The 22,936-nt window shown below is 41.2% G+C and overlaps 2 protein-coding genes across 3 annotated transcripts in view; one reads left to right on the top strand and one right to left on the bottom strand.

Moving 5' to 3' along the window:
* Nucleotides 1-3,893, bottom strand: part of SUGCT (succinyl-CoA:glutarate-CoA transferase) — a 313,857-nt gene extending 309,964 nt beyond the window's left edge. Inside the window, exons 1-2 of one of the 2 annotated variants that reach the window (XM_059849776.1) lie at nt 3,585-3,892; nt 36-87 (exon numbers count right to left, since the gene is read on the bottom strand). In XM_059849776.1, coding sequence (XP_059705759.1) covers nt 36-87; nt 3,585-3,750 — 218 coding nt within the window. In that variant the 5' untranslated portion in view covers nt 3,751-3,892. Of the gene's footprint in view, nt 1-35; nt 88-3,584 lie in introns of both variants that reach the window. The other variant, XM_059849784.1, reaches the window with a different exon arrangement.
* A 2,048-nt stretch (nt 3,894-5,941) lies between these two features.
* Nucleotides 5,942-15,410, top strand: MPLKIP (M-phase specific PLK1 interacting protein). Its single transcript, XM_059849797.1, has 2 exons — nt 5,942-6,372; nt 12,640-15,410. Exons 1-2 carry the CDS (start codon nt 6,019-6,021, stop codon nt 12,841-12,843), a joined length of 558 nt encoding a protein of 185 aa, XP_059705780.1. The 5' UTR covers nt 5,942-6,018; the 3' UTR covers nt 12,844-15,410.
* Nucleotides 15,411-22,936: the final 7,526 nt, after the last annotated feature.

Here is a 22,936-nt window from a genome sequence, read left to right as displayed (position 1 = left end):
GACACACTGTTACATATGACAGACAAAACACAAACCTTGTTAAATCAAGAATTTTCACACCATCCAATGGCTTTACATTACTAGCACCTGACAAGAAACAAAGAACAGTGACTTCAATTTCAAAAACAAACACATGGTTTTTAGAACACTCATCATTCTCCCTCATCTCCCTTCCCTAATAAATGATAATAAAGATTTCTGAACAAGCTGGTTATTAGGTGCATACTACATTAGTAAAGCCTTTCAAAGTTGGAAAACTTTGTATGTATGACATTTCAGAACCTATTCTAACTCCCTAGCAAGTCTACAATAAAGCTACTTTATAGCAATACTTTATATGTGCCTTCCACAAACACTCAAACAGCTTTTAAAGGCTAATCTGAGGAAAGATACAACAAAAGCATTTTAGCAAGCAACATCAGAATGACATAAGCTAAAAACAAGGATACCAGACCAATGGGAAGCATAGTAGAATTCACAAAGTGTGAATTCTCACCTGTGTAGACCTATCCACTTGCATCACACAAACACAAAAAGAATACCCCCTTTACCAAACCTAAGGCAGAATACATGAGCCAAGGAAACACTTTCAATGGCAGCTGCATATGCAAGATAATTATTAAGAAATCACAATGCTTTCTTCCTTTCCCTCACCCTTTCCAATCTGATCAGGTCTAAGAAACAACAGTAATGGCAATAAACATCACAGACACAGCAAGTAATCTCACAGTCTAGACCACAGGTTGGCCAACTTTTTCTTTGGTGGCATTAGGTTATCTTCTTCTCCCTCAGTCTTTAATTGAAGGCTAGGGACACAAACACTTCATCACCCTGTGAGAATGGTCATTCAGTTACTGTTTGGAAGGTGGTCTCACATCACACACAAAACAAAAGCACCTGGCCAGCAACACCACTAAAGTGACACATACCAGCTTGTGGCAAGCATCTCTTTTTGGTGCTTGTCCTGGTAAGAGAAAGATGTAAAACATGTTGTGGGGGGAGGGGGGAGGAATCAAACAAAGCACATTCATTCAAAGGCTGCAGGGTAGTGTGGTGTATCTCCTATATCATGCAGCAGTGCATGCCTGTATCACCTGCTCCACATTCCCCCCATTAGACCAGAACCACCATTCAGTCACCCTCATAACTCTCATTCCTATATATGGGACGAAGATTTATATCGAAAGAGATAAAAGAAAGCTACAGAGAAGCAGCAGTAGAAATTCAAGGTTTCTGCTAAAATATTTTCATTAACTGTACTGCCCTCAACCAGGACGCTTGCATCCCATTGTTCATCTTCAAAAAATTTTCCTCCATTGTTACCACTTACTCCAGGGAGATTTCCATTGAACAGATTTTGTTCTTTAATACAATATGCAGACTGAGCAGCATGTTGAAAACATGTACATCTAGGAATGGCCATGTGTTTTACACTTTCAAAGACTTTAGGAAAATCTCAGGTTGCTACTCCTCTTCAGAGATCCACACCTACAGGGGTTCCAGACATTAGAAAACAGTTGTGCCAGGTAAACACCACAGACTCTCCAGTATAACTTCAATTTTATCAAGCTAGATGCACAATTTTCTCCACAAAAACCCTACTCTTTTTCCCAAAAATATGTAAAAAGCTTTACTAAAGCTCCCCAAAAATTAAAAAGATGTAATTTCAGTTTTAAAAAGTCTACCTTCTCTATTATTTCCACACCTTTTAGAGCTCACCTATTCTCATCCTGAGCCAATATTTAGGGCTACTCACAGATACACTACCAGAACAATAGCAACTTTCAGATCCAACAGGTTCTCTACCTGCAGTCAAGTTGTAGGAATCCACCAAGACATTTCTCAAAAAAGCCAGTAAAATGTTAAGATTAGGCTGTGAATATGTATTTATGCATAACTAAAATGGATGAGCCCTTACTAACTATCATATCATTCACATTATGGCATCATCTAACACTCCACTCAGGGGCTAGGATTCTTCCATAGCTGGAACAGAATAGGAGAGCACAGCTGTTGCTCTGAAAACAAAAAGACCATTGTGACTTATGTTTTTAATGACAGTAAATAACAGATATCCATGAAGATGAAGAAATGCAAGAAAGACAAGAGATCAAAAGTTTTCTTTTGAAAATTGAGGAACAGACTTGTTAGTCTCTTCAGAATAGAAGAACACAGATGTTTACCAAAAAAAAATATATATATGAGCTAGATTATATATGCAGTGTGACACAAATTTGCTGAAATAACTGCAGTAGAAAGCCTTTTGACATCAGCAGTTCTGATACATGAATCCTGAATAAGGGAGTATTATCTACTGTAGGAACAAAAAAAAACACATAATAAACACAAGAGATCAGAATTTATCAGCATTAACTAGAAACATCTCCTGAGTTTTTACTTTCATCACTAGCTTCCTAAGCAGGCACGTACCCAAAGTTTGTTTTTGTTAGAATTCTGACTTGACAGCCTTAATTTTCTAAAATGCAAACTCACATTTTCTCTTGCATTTTTGCTTTTATTTATACCAGTAACTTGATCACTCTCCCAGCTCTAATTATATCCTCTGTGTACTCTTAATTGCCATGATGCTTGAATTTATTGTGAATTAGACTATCATATGTATCTTTCATAAATAACTTTGATTAAGACTAAATAGACCCGCTCACTCTCAGTATGATTTACACTCTTTAGGTAAGCTCAATAGCTTGTTCCAAGGTTGGCCAAGCCTAACAATACGAATAAGCAACCAGCAGAGAGACCATTCCATAGAAGAGAAATCAATTCTTGTGTCATATTCCAAAAATATTTCCTTTACACTTGTGACAGAAGAGGGCACCTAGAAGAGACAATTAATTTTTGCAACAATGCAAATTAAGAGATTCCATTCCAATTACTTTAAATTCCAGAGGACATGACGGCTGCACAATCAGCATTTTTTCACTTTATCTGTGCAGTAAGTTATAATCAAGTCCACCACTACCGTGGACTAATTCACAATCAGCGGGTAAGCTCCAGCCTGGAACACACTTGGGATGTTCATTGTAGGAGGCAGAACTGCAAACTTCCTCCGATTCTAGTGCCAGCAACGCTATTGTTACTATTTTTCTGTTATTTAATAACAGAGAAACTTGAGAAGCCAGAGAACGATCAATTTGTTTCAGCTTCGGTTTATTTCATTTCATTTCTCAAAAAATTGAAAAGCACAACTCTAGGCAGTTAGACTTTGGTAACCTTACAAAAAGAACGGGCCCGGAACACGGCGTGCCATTAGCCGGGGCTGCCAGGAGAGCCGACACGCTCCGTGTCCCAAGCGGCGCGTCCTGCGGGCGAAGTCCGAGCCCCGAGGCTGCCCCGGGGCCGCGCTCAGCGCACGGAGCCCCTGGGCCCGCCCCTCGCAGGAACCTCCCGCAGGCGTTTGGCGCCCGCCCCCCCAGAGAAGCGGCTCCGACCCCCGCCCCAGCGGCACCGACTGAGAGCCTGGAGGGGTCCAGAGGGGCCCGACGCGGCGGGAGAGGGGAGGCAGAGGAGGAGGCAGAGGAGGAGGAGGAGGAGGAGGAGGAGGAGGGTGCGGCACGGATCGGTACCTGCCCGGGGAGCGCCTCCGCTCCGCGCCCTGCCGCCGCTGCCCGGGGAAGGAGAGGCAGAGGCAGCGCTCAGGGCTCTGGCACTGCCGCCGGCAGCTTCGGGGCAGGGGCTCCTCCAGAGCCCTCCGCAACATCGGCTCCTTCTTCCCAGCCCGGCGCGCAGCATCCCCACCACTCGAGACAGCGCCGAGCGCTCGGCGCAGGCGCCGCCGTCGCCGCCCCCTTCCCGTGCCGCTCCCGGGACAGCCTCGGATCTCCCGGGACGGGGGTGCGCACGCGCGGGCCTGCGGCCCCTAGCCCAGTGCCGCTCCCGGCTAGCTGCCCGCTCCGCGGCACGGCAGGACGGTGCGCTGCGCCGGTCCTGGGAAGCGCTCCCGGCTGGACTTCATAAAGCAGGGAGGCGTCCTGCAGGTGTGCGCGGCGGGAATTCCGCTGTTTGATGGCTGGAAATTTGTACTTCCAGCTCGGCGTGCATACAACATTCCAGCTCGTGACATTCAATATTGTCAAGGTGGAATAAAAGTAGAAACCCTCCCACCAGCACCCCGAAGGGTTTTCCGCGCTTACCAAGGCAGGCAGCCGCACTGGATACGCTCAGCGGCACGAGGGAGATCCTTCCCCTCATTTCGCCGTCACTGAAGGTGCAATATCACTTACACTATAAGTTGTATCTTCAGCTGGGTGTAGTTACGGAAGGATTAGCTTGAACTTTGAGCAACTCTTCCCTGAACGAAGTACCCTCAGACTGCTTTTAGTCTGTGTTAGGACAGAGCAGAAGGCTTGTTACAGGAACACCATGGTGTCTTCTTGCCTCTCTAACAGGATTAAAAAGCCTGCACAGAGGTTCGGCATTTGTTTGTCAGAAATATGTGAGGATAAGACAACTCCTGTATCTCAAAAGCAGATGAAACTTCTGTCTGAAAACGAGCATTATGAACAGCACAGGCTTAAGACATGTCACATGTCAGTCTGCCTAAATGCTGAGGAAGAACATAGAGAAAATCTCCATGACAGGTTTGTTGACTAGACATGCTGTGTGCAATCAAAAGTACTACATGGATGCTTAAAGATTTGTCAACAAGAAGAAATTAATCAGCACAATTACCCCAGTATAACTTAACATGTGCGCAACGGTATGTATTTCTAATTCATGTGGTGTGAAAAGGGTTTAAATTGAATGGTGCTTTTTTGGAATGAGACAGATAATTTGGTAACTTACATTGATACACTGTCTTCTGTAGACATGGCATTCCTTGAGTGCACAATAAAAACAGATAGTCTTCCAGACTAAAGGATTATCAAAAAATGTAAATGAGCAGGTTTAGTCTCTTTCCATTTTAGAATTTAAAAGATATTGCCTCATTTTTCACAGAGAGATTGTATAACATAGTAGGGAGGTGAGTTCCCTGTGAATATAAATTTAGTGTTTGTTGTAACAAACAAACACTTTAACACATTGTAAAAAAACAAACCAAAACCTGTTTAAAGCTAAAGAAAAGCAAGACTGGTATATAAAGCACAGAAACGTTCTGCTTATTGTGATAGTTAACTTTTGCTAACTGCTGTTCTGAAAGCCCTTCTTAATTTTCCTATGTTGCAATGTCCTAAAACCGAGTAGTGCTTTGTTGTACTGGCAGAAATAAATAACAATAAAAAAAAACTTCACCATTTTTTACAGAGCTGTTGAGGATTTGCATTAATATGTACCTGAGAACAGAGCAGGAATGGTAATAAATAACATTGTTAAATTGACTTTGTGCTAAATGTGAAGTTCTCCTACAAAATAGCATTTTGCCACGAGTTTGTATGAGTTAGTTTTTGCCTGAGCTACCACTCGCTTAATTGCCGACAGTTCGAACTGATTTTGAGGAAAATCCTTTCAATTAAGTGCTCTTTAAATGTCACTCTGTTTTTTCAATCGGGGCTGCCGCAACACGTAGCATTTGCAGGCTCAGACTCCAGAACAAAGGCGCACAATGAGCATATCTGAAGTGACAAGAAATGTGAGGTAAACACTCGCTTTGCTTTACAGGAGTTCATTTCGCTGTTTTCTAGCAGCTGTAGAACCGCGGGCATTCGCTGACAGCCACGCTGAGCCCACAGAGGCCGTGAGCCCCACCGTCTGAGTTACCGGGCATCTTCTGAGACTCCTATTTCAGATTACTCCTCTTCAGCTGAAAGCGAGCAGAACCCCTCGGGCTCGGCGCGCCGAGTCGCTGTGTGAGGCTGCCGGTCCCTCTCTGCCGCCTCCCGCTTCCAGGCGGGATGGGACGGACGGCGCCTCGACCTCCCGCCGCGGAACGTTTAGAGGCCGGAACCTGCCGCCCGCCCGCCCGGCGAGCAAGAGGCGGGGGAAGAGCAAAGAGCGGACGCGGCGCCGCCGCCATTGCACAGGTTCCGCTCCCACCGCCGCCATTCGCTGCCCGGTCCAGCCATGTACCGGCCGGGATTCCGCGCACCGACACCTCCCTACGCGGGCGGCGGCTTCCGGAGCCCTCCCTCCGGCGGAGGACCCTTGCCGCCCTCTCCGCGGGGCTACGGGAGCCCCCACCACACACCGCCCTACGGCCACCGGCCCGGGCCGTACGGCAGCGGCCTCTCGCCCCGAGGCCCCGGGTTCCACGGGCGCTTCGGGAGCCCCTCGCCGGGGGCGCAGACCCCGCGCAGGCCACAGAACGTCAGTCCCCGGTACTCGGCTCCGTACGGCGGCGCGTCCCCGGCCGGAGCGCCTCTGCACCCGCCGCCGCAGCACAGGCGCTCGCCCGGCGGCTTCCAGAGGCACTTCCAGGTATGGGGCAAGGCGAAGAGGGACACGGGGAGGAAGGAGGGCGGGAGGGAGGGAGCTGCTGCTGCTTCTTCTAAGGCCCGTAGCCCGCTGGGGGAAGGCACACCGGGGCCTTCTGTCAGCGCAGCATCCACCCGCCAACAGGATTTTCAGGGAAGAGCGAGGCTTGAACCTCACTGGGCAGCATCAGCTTTTCCCCCGCCCATTCACCCGCAGTAGAGAGGACGAACAGAGCACAGGCAGCTGTGAGTTGAGGAAAGGGAAGAGGGCCGTAGGCTAGCGGATTGTGAAGACACAAAAGCGCAGCTTTCTTTTTCATATTCTGGCGTATGAAGGTGGAGAATCAAGCACCCACCAAAACGACAGCAATCACCTTCCTGCCTCCCTCTGATCAGTTTTCTTTAATGCAGTGGTGAAGTGCGGTGTGTGATTACTTTGCTCGTGTTGTCGTCCATCGTGGGAGCTGCCCTGTCCACACCCTATCCACCCAGAGTTTTCAGGGACACGGACAGAGAAAAGGAGTGCTCTGTTAAAGAGAATTAAGCTGAAGCTCCTTTAAGCAGAAATGAGAGCATCTGTTGTGGTAACAGACTCTCATTTTAAGGTCTTTGCTTTGCACTGAAAGTTTCCTGAAAGCCAGCAACATCAGGTTCTATGAGTTAAGCTTTTTTCCAGCTGTGTTAGTTGTAGCATGTGACTGGCAAAGTACACAGGGATGACAGTTCTCAGGATAACAGCTTTATGTATATAACTGGCTTTATGCAATATTAGAGAAGCCTTAAAAGTGTAACAAATGACACGTGCAGTACAGTGATAATTTTTTTTGTGCTCTTAATGATACTTGAAGGATTAAATATGATAATCAAGTCACATCTTAATAGAGATTAGTAAAATCTTAATGTGCCTGCACTGCATTGTCAGGTGTCCACTGAGGACTAGTATTGTTATTTTCTTATGATGCAGTTAACTAAGAAATCTTATAGTTGGCGGAAGGGGATCATAACAAAATTTATACATTTTCTTCAGCACAACAACAGAGACTTTCCTGGTGTGGAAGCCAACAGATTGCATAACCTCAGTGCCTTTTGAAAAAGCCAAGCATGTGGCATTTCTGCTGCAGATTACAGAGGGACAATTTATGTCATTGATGTCTAATTTCCCTTCAAAAGATCACTCTTTGGGTGTTTAATTAAGTGGTCTTTTCAAAGCCTGCCTGTCATGGGTTGGCACTGGTGCAGTGCCAGTGCACCCATGGAAATGTATTTTCTCAAATGGCTACTGTGAGATGTGACCAGAAACCGAGCAGAGCAGGCTCAAGCTTAGAAATAAAGAAATAAAACTTTATGAACCTACATATAATAAAAGGAACACAAAAAATTCAGAATGAAAACCTTCCAAAACATTCCTCCTCCCCCCACCCAATTTCCACCAAAGCACAATGAGACAAAACCTTGGATTCTCAGTCAAGTTACCACCTCTCAGATAATCAATTCTCAGTTCATCAAGGAGAGAGGAGTCTCTCTTGTACCATAGTCTACCACAGGAAACACAGTTGAAACCTCTTATGTTTCTATGTCACACGTGGCACTGCCCGGAGAAGATCTGCCATTGTGGCATCCTCCTTCCATGTACAGTGCTCTCACCACCGTCCATGGACCAAAACTGCTTATAGGGTTCCTTTTAAGGATGCTTTGCCAAGTACCAAAATACAACAGTTTCTCATTTTGGGACAACAGTCCCCCCTGTTTTTACCTCTCCTGGGTGGGAAGGTCTTCAGAACAGAGATCTTCTTCTTCCCTGAAGACAGGGCACCACCACACCCTCCACATCTTTCTCTGTTCACTTCACTCCTGCACATGGCGTCGCTGCAGCAAGTCACTCTCTTGGCTCAAGCCATTGCATCTCCCTAAAGGCAGTCTCTGTATTACAGGAAAATTGGTTCAATCTATGGCTAGACAAGAAAAGTCCAGCCAAAGGCCACTCCATCATCTCTTCCTACCTAGCATTCTTTCCCATCTTCTCCTGACATCTCAGGTCCCAGGCTGTCTCTCTTTCAGATCAAGGAGGATAAGTGTTTTGCAAAGTTTTCTTTGTCTAAGAAAGGGTTAAAATCTCGGGCTCTGCCGCCCTCAGCGAGGCTGAAATCTCACAGCGGCCTGCCCAGGACCCCCATGCCTGTGCACCTTCCCCCCCTTCTTCTCCTCTGCCTTCCTGCTGCCAGCACATGATATCAAATTTCAAGGTGGCACAGGCTGTCTCGGGGGCGGGGGCTGCCTGGGACATCTCAGTGTTCTCCACCCCTCCGTCCTGCAGCGGCCGGCCTGGTTCTATTCCCTTCACCCCCCTTCTCTGTCCGGGGCACTTAGCCTACCTCAGCCTAGGCCGCATGGCTTCCCCTCCCCCACCCAGCCTGTGGCTTGGCAAGGGAAGTCCAAACTCAGCACTGACTGGAAGGAAAGTCCTCTGGGAGTTCTCTGCTTTTAACCCCCTGTGTTTTCAGAGACCTGTCCATGTCTTCTGTGGTTACACCAGGTGTCAGTATTCAAATCTGACCACTGATTGGTTTGGCAATAACTTCCCGAAAAACTCACTTCCTTGTCAACCAATGACACTGCCTTAGAATAAACTGAGAAGAAGAATATGCAGGAATCCTTTTGTCTTTAGTTTTAGTCAGAACTGTTTCATGTCAGCACCTGAGGATGGGAACCCTCCCATAGGCTCCATTCTTGATGTAGGAAGCCTGACATAAAGTCATGTTACATTCTGAGGTAAGAAACATGACATAAAGGTACAAGTTTGAATCCAGTCTCAGACTGTCACAACATCTGCCCTTCTCCCCTTTCCCTCTCTAGACCTTGTGTGTAGTTTAGCAGCACTGGCCTGATGGCAACTCCTCCAGAGAGTATTCAGTGTTTGTAGCTTTGCCCAGGACTGAAGAAATATGTGAGTCTGCACTTTTTGTGTCTACATGAACTGTTCTTCTTGGGAGGGCAGTAGAGGCAATCACTGAGGGAGTTAGTCTCATAAACCATGAGTCCTCATCTGCTTTGGTGTGGGCAAGGATCTCTGCCCGTGAGGCCATAAACAGATTCAGGTAGAAAGCCTTTCTGCATTTTCTAAGCATGAGGTTTCCTGTGAGGAATGTGCATTGTCCCCTCTCCTCTGTAGATCCTGTTAAGTGAACTCCAGTGCCTTTGACATTTATGATGCTACAGTCACTTTTGAGATCAAAGTCTTAAGTGGCCCTTTAAAATTGCATTGGAAAATCCAAAAGACAGTTTGTGTTTGCACTTTAGTGTTCTATTAATGTCATGCCATTAGCCTTCTGTACTCATTTTGTGCTCAAAGAATTTGATTCTTTGAAACAAACAGAAAACTTGAAGTAAAACATACTGAGCTTGTTTTTTTCTGAAATGGCTTACTCAGCCTTTATGGGGCCAGTAGTTTACAGCACTTTCTTTTTTTGCCATAGAGGTGCTTCTGCTTTATATTTTATGAAAATGTGTTTCTGGAAACAAGGGCCTGTAGTGACGGGACAAGGGAGAAAACCTTTAAACTGCAAGAGAGTAAGTTTACATTGGATTTTAGGGAGAAGCTCTTTACTGTGAGGCTGGTGAGGCACTGGAACAGGTTGCCCAGAGAAGCTGTGTATGCACCATCCCAGGCATTGTTCAAGGCCAGGCTGGATGGGGCTTTCAGCAGCCCAGACTAGTGGGGGGTGTCCGTGCCCTTGGGAGGAAAGCTGGAACTAGATGATCTTTAAGGTCCCTTCCAACCCAAACCATTCTGTGATTTGTCTTTGTTGCATTTCTCATCTCCACTTAGAATTCACTTAGTGGTAATGTACACTCAGCAGAACTACTGAACTAGCTGCTAGCAGCAGCTATGGAATGGTATGGATCAAAAATTGTTACAGAAAATAAAACAAATGCCACCTTTTTAAAATGGTACAGTTGTGGTTTTTGTGGTTTGTGCATATACCAGTAGCTGTAATTACATCAGGTGAAGCAAGCTGATAAAGGGAGTGACTGTCCCCAATTTCAAGGCAGTATTACTCCACTCAGTAACTTTTTAATGAATAGCACTAAAAGCTGTTGTTTTCTACTCCAAAGAGAGATTTGTTATCTAGAGAAAAAGTACTGAGAATGGATTGACTCTTTTTAAGGAAAGTTCATTGAGAAAATGCTGTTGACATAAGTGACAACTAATAGAAAGTTTTTTTAAGCTATCTTTGGTACCTGATAGTGCCTCTTGTACTGAATGGTTTCACCTGTACAGGTGGAACAGATTTCATTTTCCACAGGACTGTAATGTATATAATCACATTTTGGTTATAGTCCCTAACAATAATTCAGAGGGGAAAAAGCATGTGATGAATAGTATTCTAAACGTAAATAATCTACATGCTTAAATTTAACATGTACTGAAGGCTATCAATCTTGTATTACAGAAGAATAAATTTCCTATATTTCAAAAATACTAAAATGTTAGTGTAGTGTCAGTGTTACTGATGACCTGCATCACACTGTAGTGAAATTAAAGATTATTAAATAAATCCGTACAATTGAGCCTTACCATTTAATTATTTTGTTCCCTCCCTGAATACTGCAGATCGTTATATCAGCTCATGTTTCTTTTGCCTTCTTAAACACAGCAATAAATGAGCTCCACATTCAATCTGTTTTACAATGTCAAAGTTAAAAGGTTTTCATTAAATGTGGTCGTTTAGGGATGGTGGGGTTTTGTGTTTATTTAGAACAGAATGCATTGGATACTGCTGTTTCACTACTAAATGTGAGTACTTAACATAAATTTCACTGTTGCTAGAGCATGTCAGCTTTTTCTTGGAAAATCCATGCCCCTTAGAGAGTTTTTAGATGTATTCTGAGGTGATTCTCTGACCCTCATGGGGTTTGATACAGTATAGTAATTCACTGCCTTTTAGAAATTCTTGTGTGTTGAGATCATCCTCTTAGCTACATAACCTAGCTGCAAAGAATCATTAGAAACAAGTGCTCTATAAATATACACGGATGTTCCCACATTTGATCATGTATCCATTGTCACCAAACTTCAGGAGCTCCTGAAAAGTTCTTGCTGGAAACACATCAACACATTCCTGCCACAATACGTTAGCAGAAATAGGTTCAAGCTGTTTGAGTGAAATCTGTTATTCTGGCTAAACATTGGGTCTTTCACTTAATGGCACCATATCTCAGTTTTGCTCAGAAATTGTTTCACGTGTTCTGTTTACATAGATGTTAGGGCTTACAAGTCAAAATTAAATACCGTCACTGCTGATCCAGAAATTCAGGTGTAGCTGGGTTGTGGGGGAAAGCAGCCATTAATCAAGTGCTTTTACCCTTTTTAACAAAATCTGATAACCAGCCTCAAGGCATCCTGTTGCTCTTACCATACAGAATGCAATGGGCATGCTTGGCAATTACTGTGTATCTGTAGTATGGGTTGCTTAACTTAGGTTAAAACAATTTAAATAAATGCAGATTTAGATAGAGCTTCACCTTTTAGAGGAGTGAATCTGAGGAGAACAATGGATGATGCTAACTGGTGAAAATGATTATAGGAGCTCCTTTATGTCACAGCACTCTTTAAGCTGCAGACTTGTGGCAGCTTTACAGAAGCAATTGTTGTGATCCTTGATCTTAAAAAAAAATCAAATATGAAAAGCTCCCTGCAAAAGCCAATACCCACTAAATCACTGATTACTACTGAGATTGTATATAAAATAAAGTCATTGGTTCTCAAATTTCACAGAACTCTGGTTTGGTTAAAAGAGGATTTTTTTTTTCCCAATGAATTCTTTGTAGCTATTTGCATTGTAGAATGCTGTGTTCAGTCTGTAAGTACTTAATATTTGACTTCTGCTCTTTTTAATATTGTCCACTCTTCCTCAGCCTCTAACTCCGTGTTTTGTTGTTCAGTTTTCTTTAGACATGTTGTTGACAGATTATGAAAAATAGCATGAGCTGCTTTTCTGCAGCTATATGCCAGAGTGATGTTAACAAGTATTTGGGAGAAGACTGAGGGTGGTGCTTTTTTCTTATGCTGGTAAATCATCACTTATAAGTTAAATACATTGTAGTTAATATTTCCTGAGGAAGATGCAAGTGAGGTGTAGTAATTAAAATTAATAATCAGCTTCAGAGCTCTACTACAGTAGAAGGAAACATTTTAATTTTTTTTTACATTTTTTTCTAAGTTTGAATTAGACTATTAAATGTTTCTTTACCTGATGGTTTTCTTCCAAAGGGATCACCCAGGACATCTACTCCATTTGGTACAGCGCATGGCAGAGAGAAAAGAGTGTCTAATGATGTGGAAAACTATTACAGACCTTCAATGCTTGAGGACCCATGGGCTGGCCTAGAGCCAGTGTCTGTTACAGACATAAACCAGCAATACAGCAGTGAGCAAACAACATGTACTGGTAAAAAAGGGAGGTATTTCAGCTAACACTTTTAAAGGCCAAATAATTCCACCTTGTCAGGAAAACTTTGGGACAGAGTCTTTACACTTACACAAGACGAACAATAATCAAGACCTTTAGATAATACTTTTATTTTGTCACATGTCCACCCTTTTATCCTACCTTTTTTTATTGCATTGGATATTTTAATGTATGGGAAGCAAAAGGAGTGGTAGGAAAACTTATATTTCTGGCTATGTGGAAGTGCCTGCCAGCTCTGAAGAACAAAGTGTTCTTTAATCACCAGCGACTGATTTGTGACTGTTAAAAGAAGTTTCCATATACTTACCTCTCCCATGCCAGATTGTTAGCCTTCTATTGTAAAGTCTTTTAGGAAGTGGTATTTTTTATGTTTCAGCATTTTTAGATTGAAATAACTTGGAAATAAAATAAAGTTTTGTAAATCCTTGTTTTGTAATGTATAAAAATATTTTAGGAGCTTTGTTAAGCTGAACACATTAACACAGTAATTGACAACACTGAAGTTAGATGACTTCTGTAAGTGTGCTTGTATGCTGTAGTTAACATCTGGTTTTGTTTACAATAATTTTTTTTAATTGCAGTGTAATGTGAAGTTGAAACATGACTTCCAGCCATCTCAGGAAACAAATGTATTCGTTTTGGAAAGTTTAATTTGTTGAACAAACTTGAGTCACAAACTTAATTCTGGAATTATTTGTTTTTGTGTTTAAAAATACATATATTTGGATCAATATTAGAAATTTCTGGATTATAGTAACAAGTCTGTTCATTGACAATTTAAGTCTAAAGAACGCATAAAACATCAAGCTTAAGTAAATGCAAATATTCTTTCTGGATCCACCTGCTAGAATAGTACAGAATGAGTGACAGTTTTTGTTACACAGTCGACATTAGTACATGCATAGCATCTTTTTTTAATCCATTTTATATTTTTCAATTATTTTTTATTTTTATTTTTACTTAGAGCAGGCATCATTGCCAGGAGAGTTGTTTTGTGTGTGTATATGCTATGTTTATACTGAGGAGGAAAGGAATGCTTTGGGTTTTTTTAGAGCTCGTCTTTACATGGAAGATCCATGCTTAAATCCAGGAGTGAATATCATAATCTACAATAAAAAAGACATAGTTCCAGCTACAGGCATGTTCTTAACTTGCCATGTTAAGCCTACAGTAGTTAGATAAATTTGTTGTTGAACGTACCATTTGTTTGTTGATCCTGGTTTTTAAACCAAGGTAGAATGTAAAAACTTTGTTAAATAAACCCATTCATTTAGTTTTCAAAATACATGTGTTCTTTTAAGCTTCTTATGTACTTAAAACATATTTTTGTAGTCCTGAGGCACGATTAGGTAGGAAAGCACAGGAAATCCCATTAAACTGGTCTTAGTAACTTGTCTTTGGCTGAGGTAGAATAGTCCTCTGTACTCTTTATCTGTTTCAGCATAAGATGTGTTAGGTTAATACTGCCTTCAGGAACAACTTCAAACTGTAAGGGGACCTTAATATGTTCAAATGTTCTGAGTCTCTTGCGCTCTTAGGACCGCAATCTAAAGTGTGTCACTTGTGTCTTCCCCCGGTTCACTCTATTATTTTAGTATTAAATCCAAAAAGGCTGCCTCAAGAACTGAGAACATAATGCCTGCTGGGTATCAAGAATGGTTAAGTCTTCATCCCAGAATCAAAAAATGGTGCCTTAAATGGCAGCTATCGGTATTGTTATCTTTAATAGGTACCAGTTAAACTGAGATGATTTGACAAGTTGTAGAATTTATACATAAGTTAATCAACATCATTGTGAAGGTTGAAGTGTAAATTTTTCTTTCCTTTTTTGTGTTTTAAACCTTGTCAGGTGCTGTTAAGCTCACAGAAAAAAAAAAGTTGCAATGTGCTTAATCAAGTGCTCTGTTTCGTTGCTGTTTCCCATGTAATAGAAATGCAATTTATTTTTTGCAATATGTGGTGATCTTGGAGAAACAAATATGATTTTATTTAAGAGAGTGAATCTATGATGTGTTCTCAGTTAGATGTGATGAGAGTCTGGGTTTGGAAGGGAGAAAGGAAAGGTAAGGGATTTCTGAGAGAAAAGAGACTGTTAGAGGTGGGACTTCTTACAGAGTAGCCAGTATGAGCTGCCCTTGCACATTGCAAAGATGCATTTTTCTATTTTGGCATTGCAGTTGACCCAGGCATCAAAGCCAGATTCCTCTGATAATAACTCTTAACTCCTGGAACCAGGTGTCGGACATCAGTGAAGGTAAATGTTCCAGAAAGAGAACTGAGGAAATAATTATGAAATGCTGTTTAGTCCATGCAGACCTTCCACTATGTCATCTGTTAAATTGCTGCTTCAGTGCACTTCAGGATATGACTCAACAATTTTAAGTACATCATACTGCTAAAGGCTGCAGTCATTTGGTCAAGAATCAGCACCAAAAACTTTAAAATTATTTACCTTTCTGGCTTCTGGGAGAAATTCTGTAATTACAGTAAAATTTAAATATGTCATTGTTGGAGAGCTGTAAAATGCATGAACATGTGTTCAGAACTATAAATATAATGTTCTTAAAGTCAATTTAAGCTTTGCCTTTTTTGCCATGATATCTATGAAGCTTAAGAACATACCTCCTCATCTTTTTTTTTTTTTCTTTTTACCATTTGGCAAACATCTGATGGAGAGTGTGGGAGCTCAGCACATCACTCCTGATGTCCAGAGCTACCGAGAGAACCCTTGGGGGGCTCGGGAGTCCTGGAATGTTGCCAAAAGCACTTGGTGGCTTGATTTTGATCCATCTAGAGATGTGCCACCGATGTATGAGGAAATGGAACCTGCGAGAATCACTCGGGTGTAAATGGTGAAGGGAAGATATCATTAAAGGGTGAATCACAAATTTTGGGGTTTCGGTACAGGGGGGTTGTAGAGACAAGATGGAGGAATCAGGGTGTGCCACCAGGCTCTTCCTTCTTCTTCCTGTCTTCCATCTTCTGGAGTGGTGTTGGCACTTGTGGATTGGTCTGGGGTGAGGGTGTACTTAGTGACGAAGATGATAGGTATTGGGGACAAAAGGTAAATATGATATACGTAGTTTTTGTTATAAAAGATGCGGCCGCCTTGGGGGTGGGCAGAGTGCCTTTGGCTGCCATGCTGGTCAGATCCTTCAGGCAGAGAAAGGACTTTATAGATAAGAGATAATAAACAATTCTGAAGACCGAAAAAACCTAGCGTCCAGTCTCATCTTTTGAAGCCCAGCGTGCAAGAACCATCCTGAGCGTGTGTGGGGGCAGAGACAGACAGCCGACCCCATAGAGAGAGGATATGTTACCTCCTCATTTGTTAGTGAAGCCACTTCATAGTACCACTATGACTCTGGAAATAGCATGTGATGTTAAAATGTAAAGCACAAAATACATCATTTTTTCATGAGCCCATGAAACAAAATAGTGCTTATGTCTTGTTAATGAAGGGATTCCTCTGTAATGAACACAATATATGGGCATTGCTTTTTCTTCAACAGACTTCATAGATTTGAAGGTAAGTTAGCTTCTTTTACAGAAGTTTGGGTTCATGCACTTTACCACTCTGTTTTGTTTGCCTTGTGTTTGTCTGTCAAGTCCATTTGACTTTCTCTTCAGTTGTTGTAAAGAAGAGTAACTCATGACTAACTCTTCCAGCAAAAATTTAATTCACTTGTTGCTGTTTGCTCCTGTGTTTAAAATTGAACTGCATCACTACTGCATTAACAGTAACAAGAACTTAAATCAGCCGAGAACGTGTAATGCAGCAATACACTGGGTGGCTAGTAACCTCGGGATGTGCACTATAATAGTTCAAACTTCGAGTTTGGGTTTTCAGTCCAGTTTTATAATATGGAATATTCATTCTTCTGTGGCACTCAGTACACACATTGAAATTGTTAAATAATTTAGCATCTGAAAATTTAAATTAAAATGGGATTTTAAAAGTTCATGTTAAACTCCTCCTCTTTACAAATAGAAGTAATGCACTGAGATGTAGCATTTTCCTAATGTCAAAGCTGGGAACACTTACCGGGTAAAATGGGTCTGGTCGGCAGAATGGATAACAACTTTTGCAGTCGGATTGCTTGTCTTGTTAAGGACATCTTTTTGTGCACTTAACTTTATATAAATTATTTCAGTAGAAATCAGAGGGGGGAGCATTTGAAAAATGCATTATGTGGAAATTCTACAAGTAGCTTCTCACCTTCCTTCTGAAGAAAAGATTTTTTTATGGCGTGTTTGGTTTTCAAGCTGTGCTTCTGAGTAATCTCACAGAAGTTAGAGGATTTGCTCATTCAATTGGAATATGTAAGTATCTAATGTTACAGTTTGAAAATTCTGTCATCCATTTATCTATCAGTGCTTTTTACTAGCACTGCAGTTTATTCCTCTGCCTAGCAATTGCTCTGAATTTGAATTCACACATGTGCTTTTATAGAAGACTTAATGAATTAAACTCTTAGAATATTTTCCAAAATTCTCAGGAGTAAAGGCTGTTCTCTTTTCCCCAAATCTTGGTATTTGCCTTCCTTCTATCTTCTTGGAACTGGCAGAGAAAAGGGAGGATTGCCTACACTGAAGGGTGAAGAATTGTGTAATGATTTTCATATCTCAGGCTTTCAGAAACTTGCATACCAATTGACATAGGAAACTAGATGAGCTTTTTTATCATTTGAGATGGTTCAAACAACTTTTTACAGCACAAGAAATGAAAGAAATCAAGTTGTGTTTACGCTCTACAGGAACGCAGTTTCAGCACTCAGTCATTGATTCACAACCAATTTTTTTTTTGCCTAGAGTAACTTCTTGTATGTATGTCTCAAAAGGCACAAACTGGTTCAGTTTCACTCTCTGCCATTTTCACTTAAATGTGTGTTTTGCTGACTTAGAATTTACCAATAATTTATCAATCTGAACTTTTAAATTTTCTTTTACAAAATTAATAACTCTTGTGTTAGACTTCAAATCTAGGCCTTCCCTTTAAACTGATGCTTACTCATCTATTTTAGATCTGGCAAAAAAGGTTTTATCTTATCCCCATTGCTTCCTTGATGATACTAAGAAACCTTTGCCTCCTGGGCTGGAGACAGCTGGGCAGATGTTTGGTGTGTGGCCACCCTTCCTGTCCTAGAGGTTACTCCTAGACTTTGGCTATTCCAGGAGCTGTTTCGAGACAAATAGTAATCCATTTTGCTTCACCAGTTCTGTGTGGGGTTCAAACCCAGTCAGGGAGTTGGTTAGTGCAGATCCTGGATTTTAAATTTCATCAACATCTTCTGCAGTAAAATCACAGGTGAATTCCACTGCCCTTTTTTTACTCATCTGTGGCTGTTGCACATTGTTCTTCTGAACTAGTCATGTAAACGTTTGTATACAAGAATGTAACTCCTGCAGCTAAAAGGGGTCATACCAGTACAGTTCCAGAAGTTTTTAATGCTGCTGACAGTCCTGCTATTATAATCTGCATCAAAAATCTGCATGTACTACCCTGCTTCTGTGTAGCATTAACGCGCTGTATTAAACTGCATTTAAACCTGGTATCCATCTGTATTTTGCCACAGTCTAATTGCTGTGTATTCAAGGTAGTTAAAAGCTGTTACTGTAGAGTCAATGGGTTCAAATCTTTGTATGTATGAGGAAATTCCTGTGAGTTTAAACTGCTGAACATGATGTGGATGGAACTGTTGGTATACCGGTAAAGGGAAGAACAAAACCTCTTTCACACTGATGACAAATTATTCTCTTTTCAAGCATCACAGAGCTGCTGTTAAAACAAGGGAAGAGGAATCAAGCTAATTGACAGCTTCTGTGGATGACTGCACAGCATAAAGTACAAATAACAGGGCTGACACAAGCTTTAAAAAGCACTGATTGCTAGCTTGGGAGTAGTATCATCAATAATTGGATTGTAAGTAGCAACTGCAGTGTTCTTAAATCAAACCACCACCTCCTGTGGCTTTATGAAGTTTTTAGGTTAATGTAAAAGAAGGCTTTGAGCTATATTCCCTTAACAGATATTGGAAATTAATGTTACTATTCCTACAGCTGAGTTTGTAGAGGAGACTGTCTTCATCACTTGTCTGTGAAGTTTAGTTTCTTTGCCTTCTTTTTTTTTAAGCTAAGAAAAAACAGGATTTGAAAATCTCAGGGATTGTAACAAAGATAAAAGGGAGAATTAACATGTGCAAATTGTCCAAGAGTACAACTTGAGTTAATAACTATAAGAAGGCACTGAGAATCTATGGATTGCTTGGCATTGCACTTTCCTAAGGCTGTTTCCCTAGTCTGTAAAATTTTAATAGCCTCCTGACGATTCCTGTGGCAGTTAAATTACACTAAGGAATATTATTGAGTTGTTAATTTCCACATGTTGGAAAGCTGTTTGCGCACTGTGGGGAACAGGTTAAGAAACTGTGATAATTGTTTGCAAATGAATGAGCTGCCAATTTGTGTCCCTGTTGAAACTGAAGACGCCTCACACTACCAGCAGCATTCCTGTACTTAGAATAGTTTCTGAAATAAAATACCAAGCACATGGAAAGCTTGTGCAAAGAACCTTTGAATCTCTGTTTTCAAGGTACCTTTGCATCTGGTTGCATTTTCTGACAGTATTTAATTTCCTCTCAGAACAATTGCTGCATGTTTTATACTTTTGCTGTCCTGTAGCCTCTCATCCTCACTGCTGTGATGTGAGGAAGAAATAGTTACTGTCTGTACTTTGTGAATGTACTACTGGTAACAGCCCAGTTTAGTTTCTCTCTGCTATTGGATCATCCCAGTACACATCTCTATGGTCTTACAGCTTGCAAAGTAGATTCTAGTACATTATTAGATATATCCACAAGGCTTTGTGTACTTTATATTTCAAGCAAACAGTTTAAAGGGACCTACCAAAAGTGGTTGTTTTTCTCTGATACACACAACCCCACCCAACTCTATCCAGAGAAATAACTTAGGCAGTCTTACCCTAATTTTTCCTCTCCAGAGAGTTTTCAATTGTCTCTTTACCCCCCCACACACCTTTTTTTTTCAGTACTGTCCTACAGCAGCCATAAGTTAAGGCTCTTCTGCCTTGGTTTTCCATGGATACAAGCATACCCTCCCTACCCTTTCCATTGGAATAGGTTCTCTCCACCCTTCAGGGCTCTTCTGGTGGTTTTGATGGAATCAGTGTCATCCAACCACACAGCACGTTCAGTCCTTACAGGTCCTTTTAGTTTACATTGCTGGAGACGACAGAATTATGACAAGTAAAGTCACACAGATCCCTGCTGACTCATCTAAATGAGCCTGCATTGGCTGAGTGATGGACTTTGTTGTCAGATGTGCAGTGAGAACTGTAAAACACAGACATGACCTTGCTATAGTGACAACACTTCAGATTTAAAAAAAGACACTACTGACCATGCAGACAAGTGGTGCTCACATCTGTGTTAAACATTGCAAATTTAGCAATTATAAACAGGCAAAGTCACTGTAAAAGACAACAGAAAAAGTGTGTAAGAAGAAGGCACGGGGAAAGTGTTGCATAGATCCCAGTTCTTTCTGGTAGCTTCCCAACACAACCATCTCTTAAATACTTACATTTCCACCAAAGATAGCCTAATTGATAATACACCAAGTTGGATGGAGGAAAACTACCTCATGAAAGAAAAAAAGATCAGGTATTCTTGCTCCAGCAGCCACAAGATGTATTACTGTCTTTAAATCCATGAATGACAAGAAAGCAGATATGCATTTCTGACAGAAGTGAGTTTGGTGGACAGCAGAAATCAAAAGGTTGTCTGCCTAGGAACCTTTCCTATTCAATATACTTACTCAATTACTGCCAGTTTGAAAAGACAGTTCAACTTCAGTCCAGCACTACTTACTTCAGCGCTAAATTCTACTTAGACGCTTTTGAACAGCCCGAAGATCTGCTACAGAGCAACTGCTTTCAGTCTTGAAACCTTTCAGTGAGCAGAAGGAAAAAGCAAGGTTCTGGTGTCATTCTAACTGTATTTGTATATCAGAGAAAAACAGCAGAAACACATCTAGTCAAAGCATATGGCTTTAACAGCAACTAGTCTTTTTCTAGGTAAGCATCCCAAAATAAATAATCCAGTTTCAGGCCTGGCAAGGATCATCAGTTCGGCCGACTTGCCCCTCCAGCACCTCCTGGCATGGAGACAATGAGGTGAAAGGTCTGCACCTTCAAAAACATACCATTTGCACCAGTTGTTCTCAGTCATTTATAATATCACAAAGCATCAGCACAGAACATGGGCAAGAGTCCAGAACATATTAAAAGTGTCCTCATAAGGGACACAAAAGGGTAGAAGGCTGAAGAAAGGTAAGACCTGCATTCATTCCCTCACTCTCTTTCTCCACACGCTCCTCAACATTGTGGCCAAGCCCTGCATTTTCTCTGGAGTCACTTTCCACAAGTAATTTCCAATATTCTTTCTGTGGCTGACACTTCAGTTGAATCAGATATTTCTCTCTTAAAAGACTTCCACTCTTTTCCAGCTTTAGCCATCCATAAATTATTTTTTTTATTCTTAATGTATTGATTTATTATAAAATAAACATTTAATTTATGATTCAGAGCTATGTATATCACAAGAAGATTTTTCGATTCTGAACTAGCACTGTTCCACTAGTTCTGACAAAGTAAATATAAGTGTTTTCAAATCATACAGATTAAGGTTGAATAGTTTAAAATGTGTTTCACACTAAGCTTGCTGATGGCTGGAACAAGAAAGTTAATTCCATTGAGCTTTTCCAACAGTGAATCTTAGAACGGGAGCTGCCTGTGACCATCTTTTTTATAGTAATGTTGTTGCAACATCAATTGCAAAGCAATTTACAAAGGTACTTCAATCTGTAACGTGTCTGCTGCTTTTTCTGCCTGCAGTTTTCACACTCCTGCTTCATTATTTTTGTCCTCAGGTCCTGTTGAATTTTGGTTATTATTATTTCTAGTTGCAAGTTTTAAGGATCTTTCCAAATGGTAAAGAAAAATTGATTTTAAAATTCCAAGTAGTATCTATACATATCAAGTCCCAAAGAGTGAGTGAAATTAATAACTTGGATGATTCTAGTTGTGAAGAGGTATGGGATACAGACCTTTTCTGTATCCATAAACTAAAGCACTAAGTGAAATACATTTTTACTAAGAAATGCTTCATAGATTTCGGTCAAATCCCAAATCTCACTGTCAATCAGTGGTATAAGGAAGTATATCCTGAGAAATCCTGCACAATGTTATGTCTGAACCTCACCTGGCAAATCCCATGTAAAACCACCAGTTTTGTTTAAACCACAACAAGGACACTTAATATTTAAAGATTTGTCTTTGTGGTATCCCAGGCAGAAACAGTTAAAACAATTCACAGCTTTTTCTTGGAATTTCCCTCTCCTCTCCAGAGAGGTCTGTTCTGGAGTCAGACATCTGCTTGCTGTCACTTCATCCTTATTTTGAATTCATAAGAATAGAAAAAATCCCAGAGGGAGTTTCAGACCAGGCCACCAGCCCTCCATGCCTTTATCCAGTAAAAAGGCAGATGAAGTGCTGGGGCTCATACAAATTTCATGAACCTTCTGGCTATGAGTTTTGTTAAATTTTGAAGTTAATATTGCAATTCATTCTGTCTTAAAATAGTATCAAACCAAATTTATTTTTCATTAAAAAGTGGACAAAACTTTTATATACCTAAAGTGTGTAAAGGAAATTGTGAAGTACAGTAAGCTTATGGTAAAAAGACCATGAAACTAGAGTTGCTGTCTTAAAAAGAAAGTTTTCTAGGCAAAGTCTGATATTTTAGTGGAAGTCTCTCCATCTCCTTTGCTTCTCTTTGGAAGTACAAACAACCTCTTTTATATGTGATTTAGAAATCAGATTTCATCTTTTAATTAATTTGCCTCTCTCTTACTCCAGACAGGCAAGTGTGGACGGCCTGAACAAATAGGAAAACAGTGATTCACAGTTGTAGAAAGAGCTTTAATCCCTATATCCTGCTAAAGAGAAATTCACCTTACAGATGTAAACATTACTTTTAATATAAAGCTAAACCAACACATTAATTGTATTTCATTAAGCAT

The sequence above is a fragment of the Haemorhous mexicanus genome, chromosome 1 (genome assembly GCF_027477595.1).
Source record: "Haemorhous mexicanus isolate bHaeMex1 chromosome 1, bHaeMex1.pri, whole genome shotgun sequence".
NCBI lineage: Eukaryota > Metazoa > Chordata > Aves > Passeriformes > Fringillidae > Haemorhous > Haemorhous mexicanus.
This window is presented reverse-complemented; position numbering and strand designations above follow the sequence as displayed.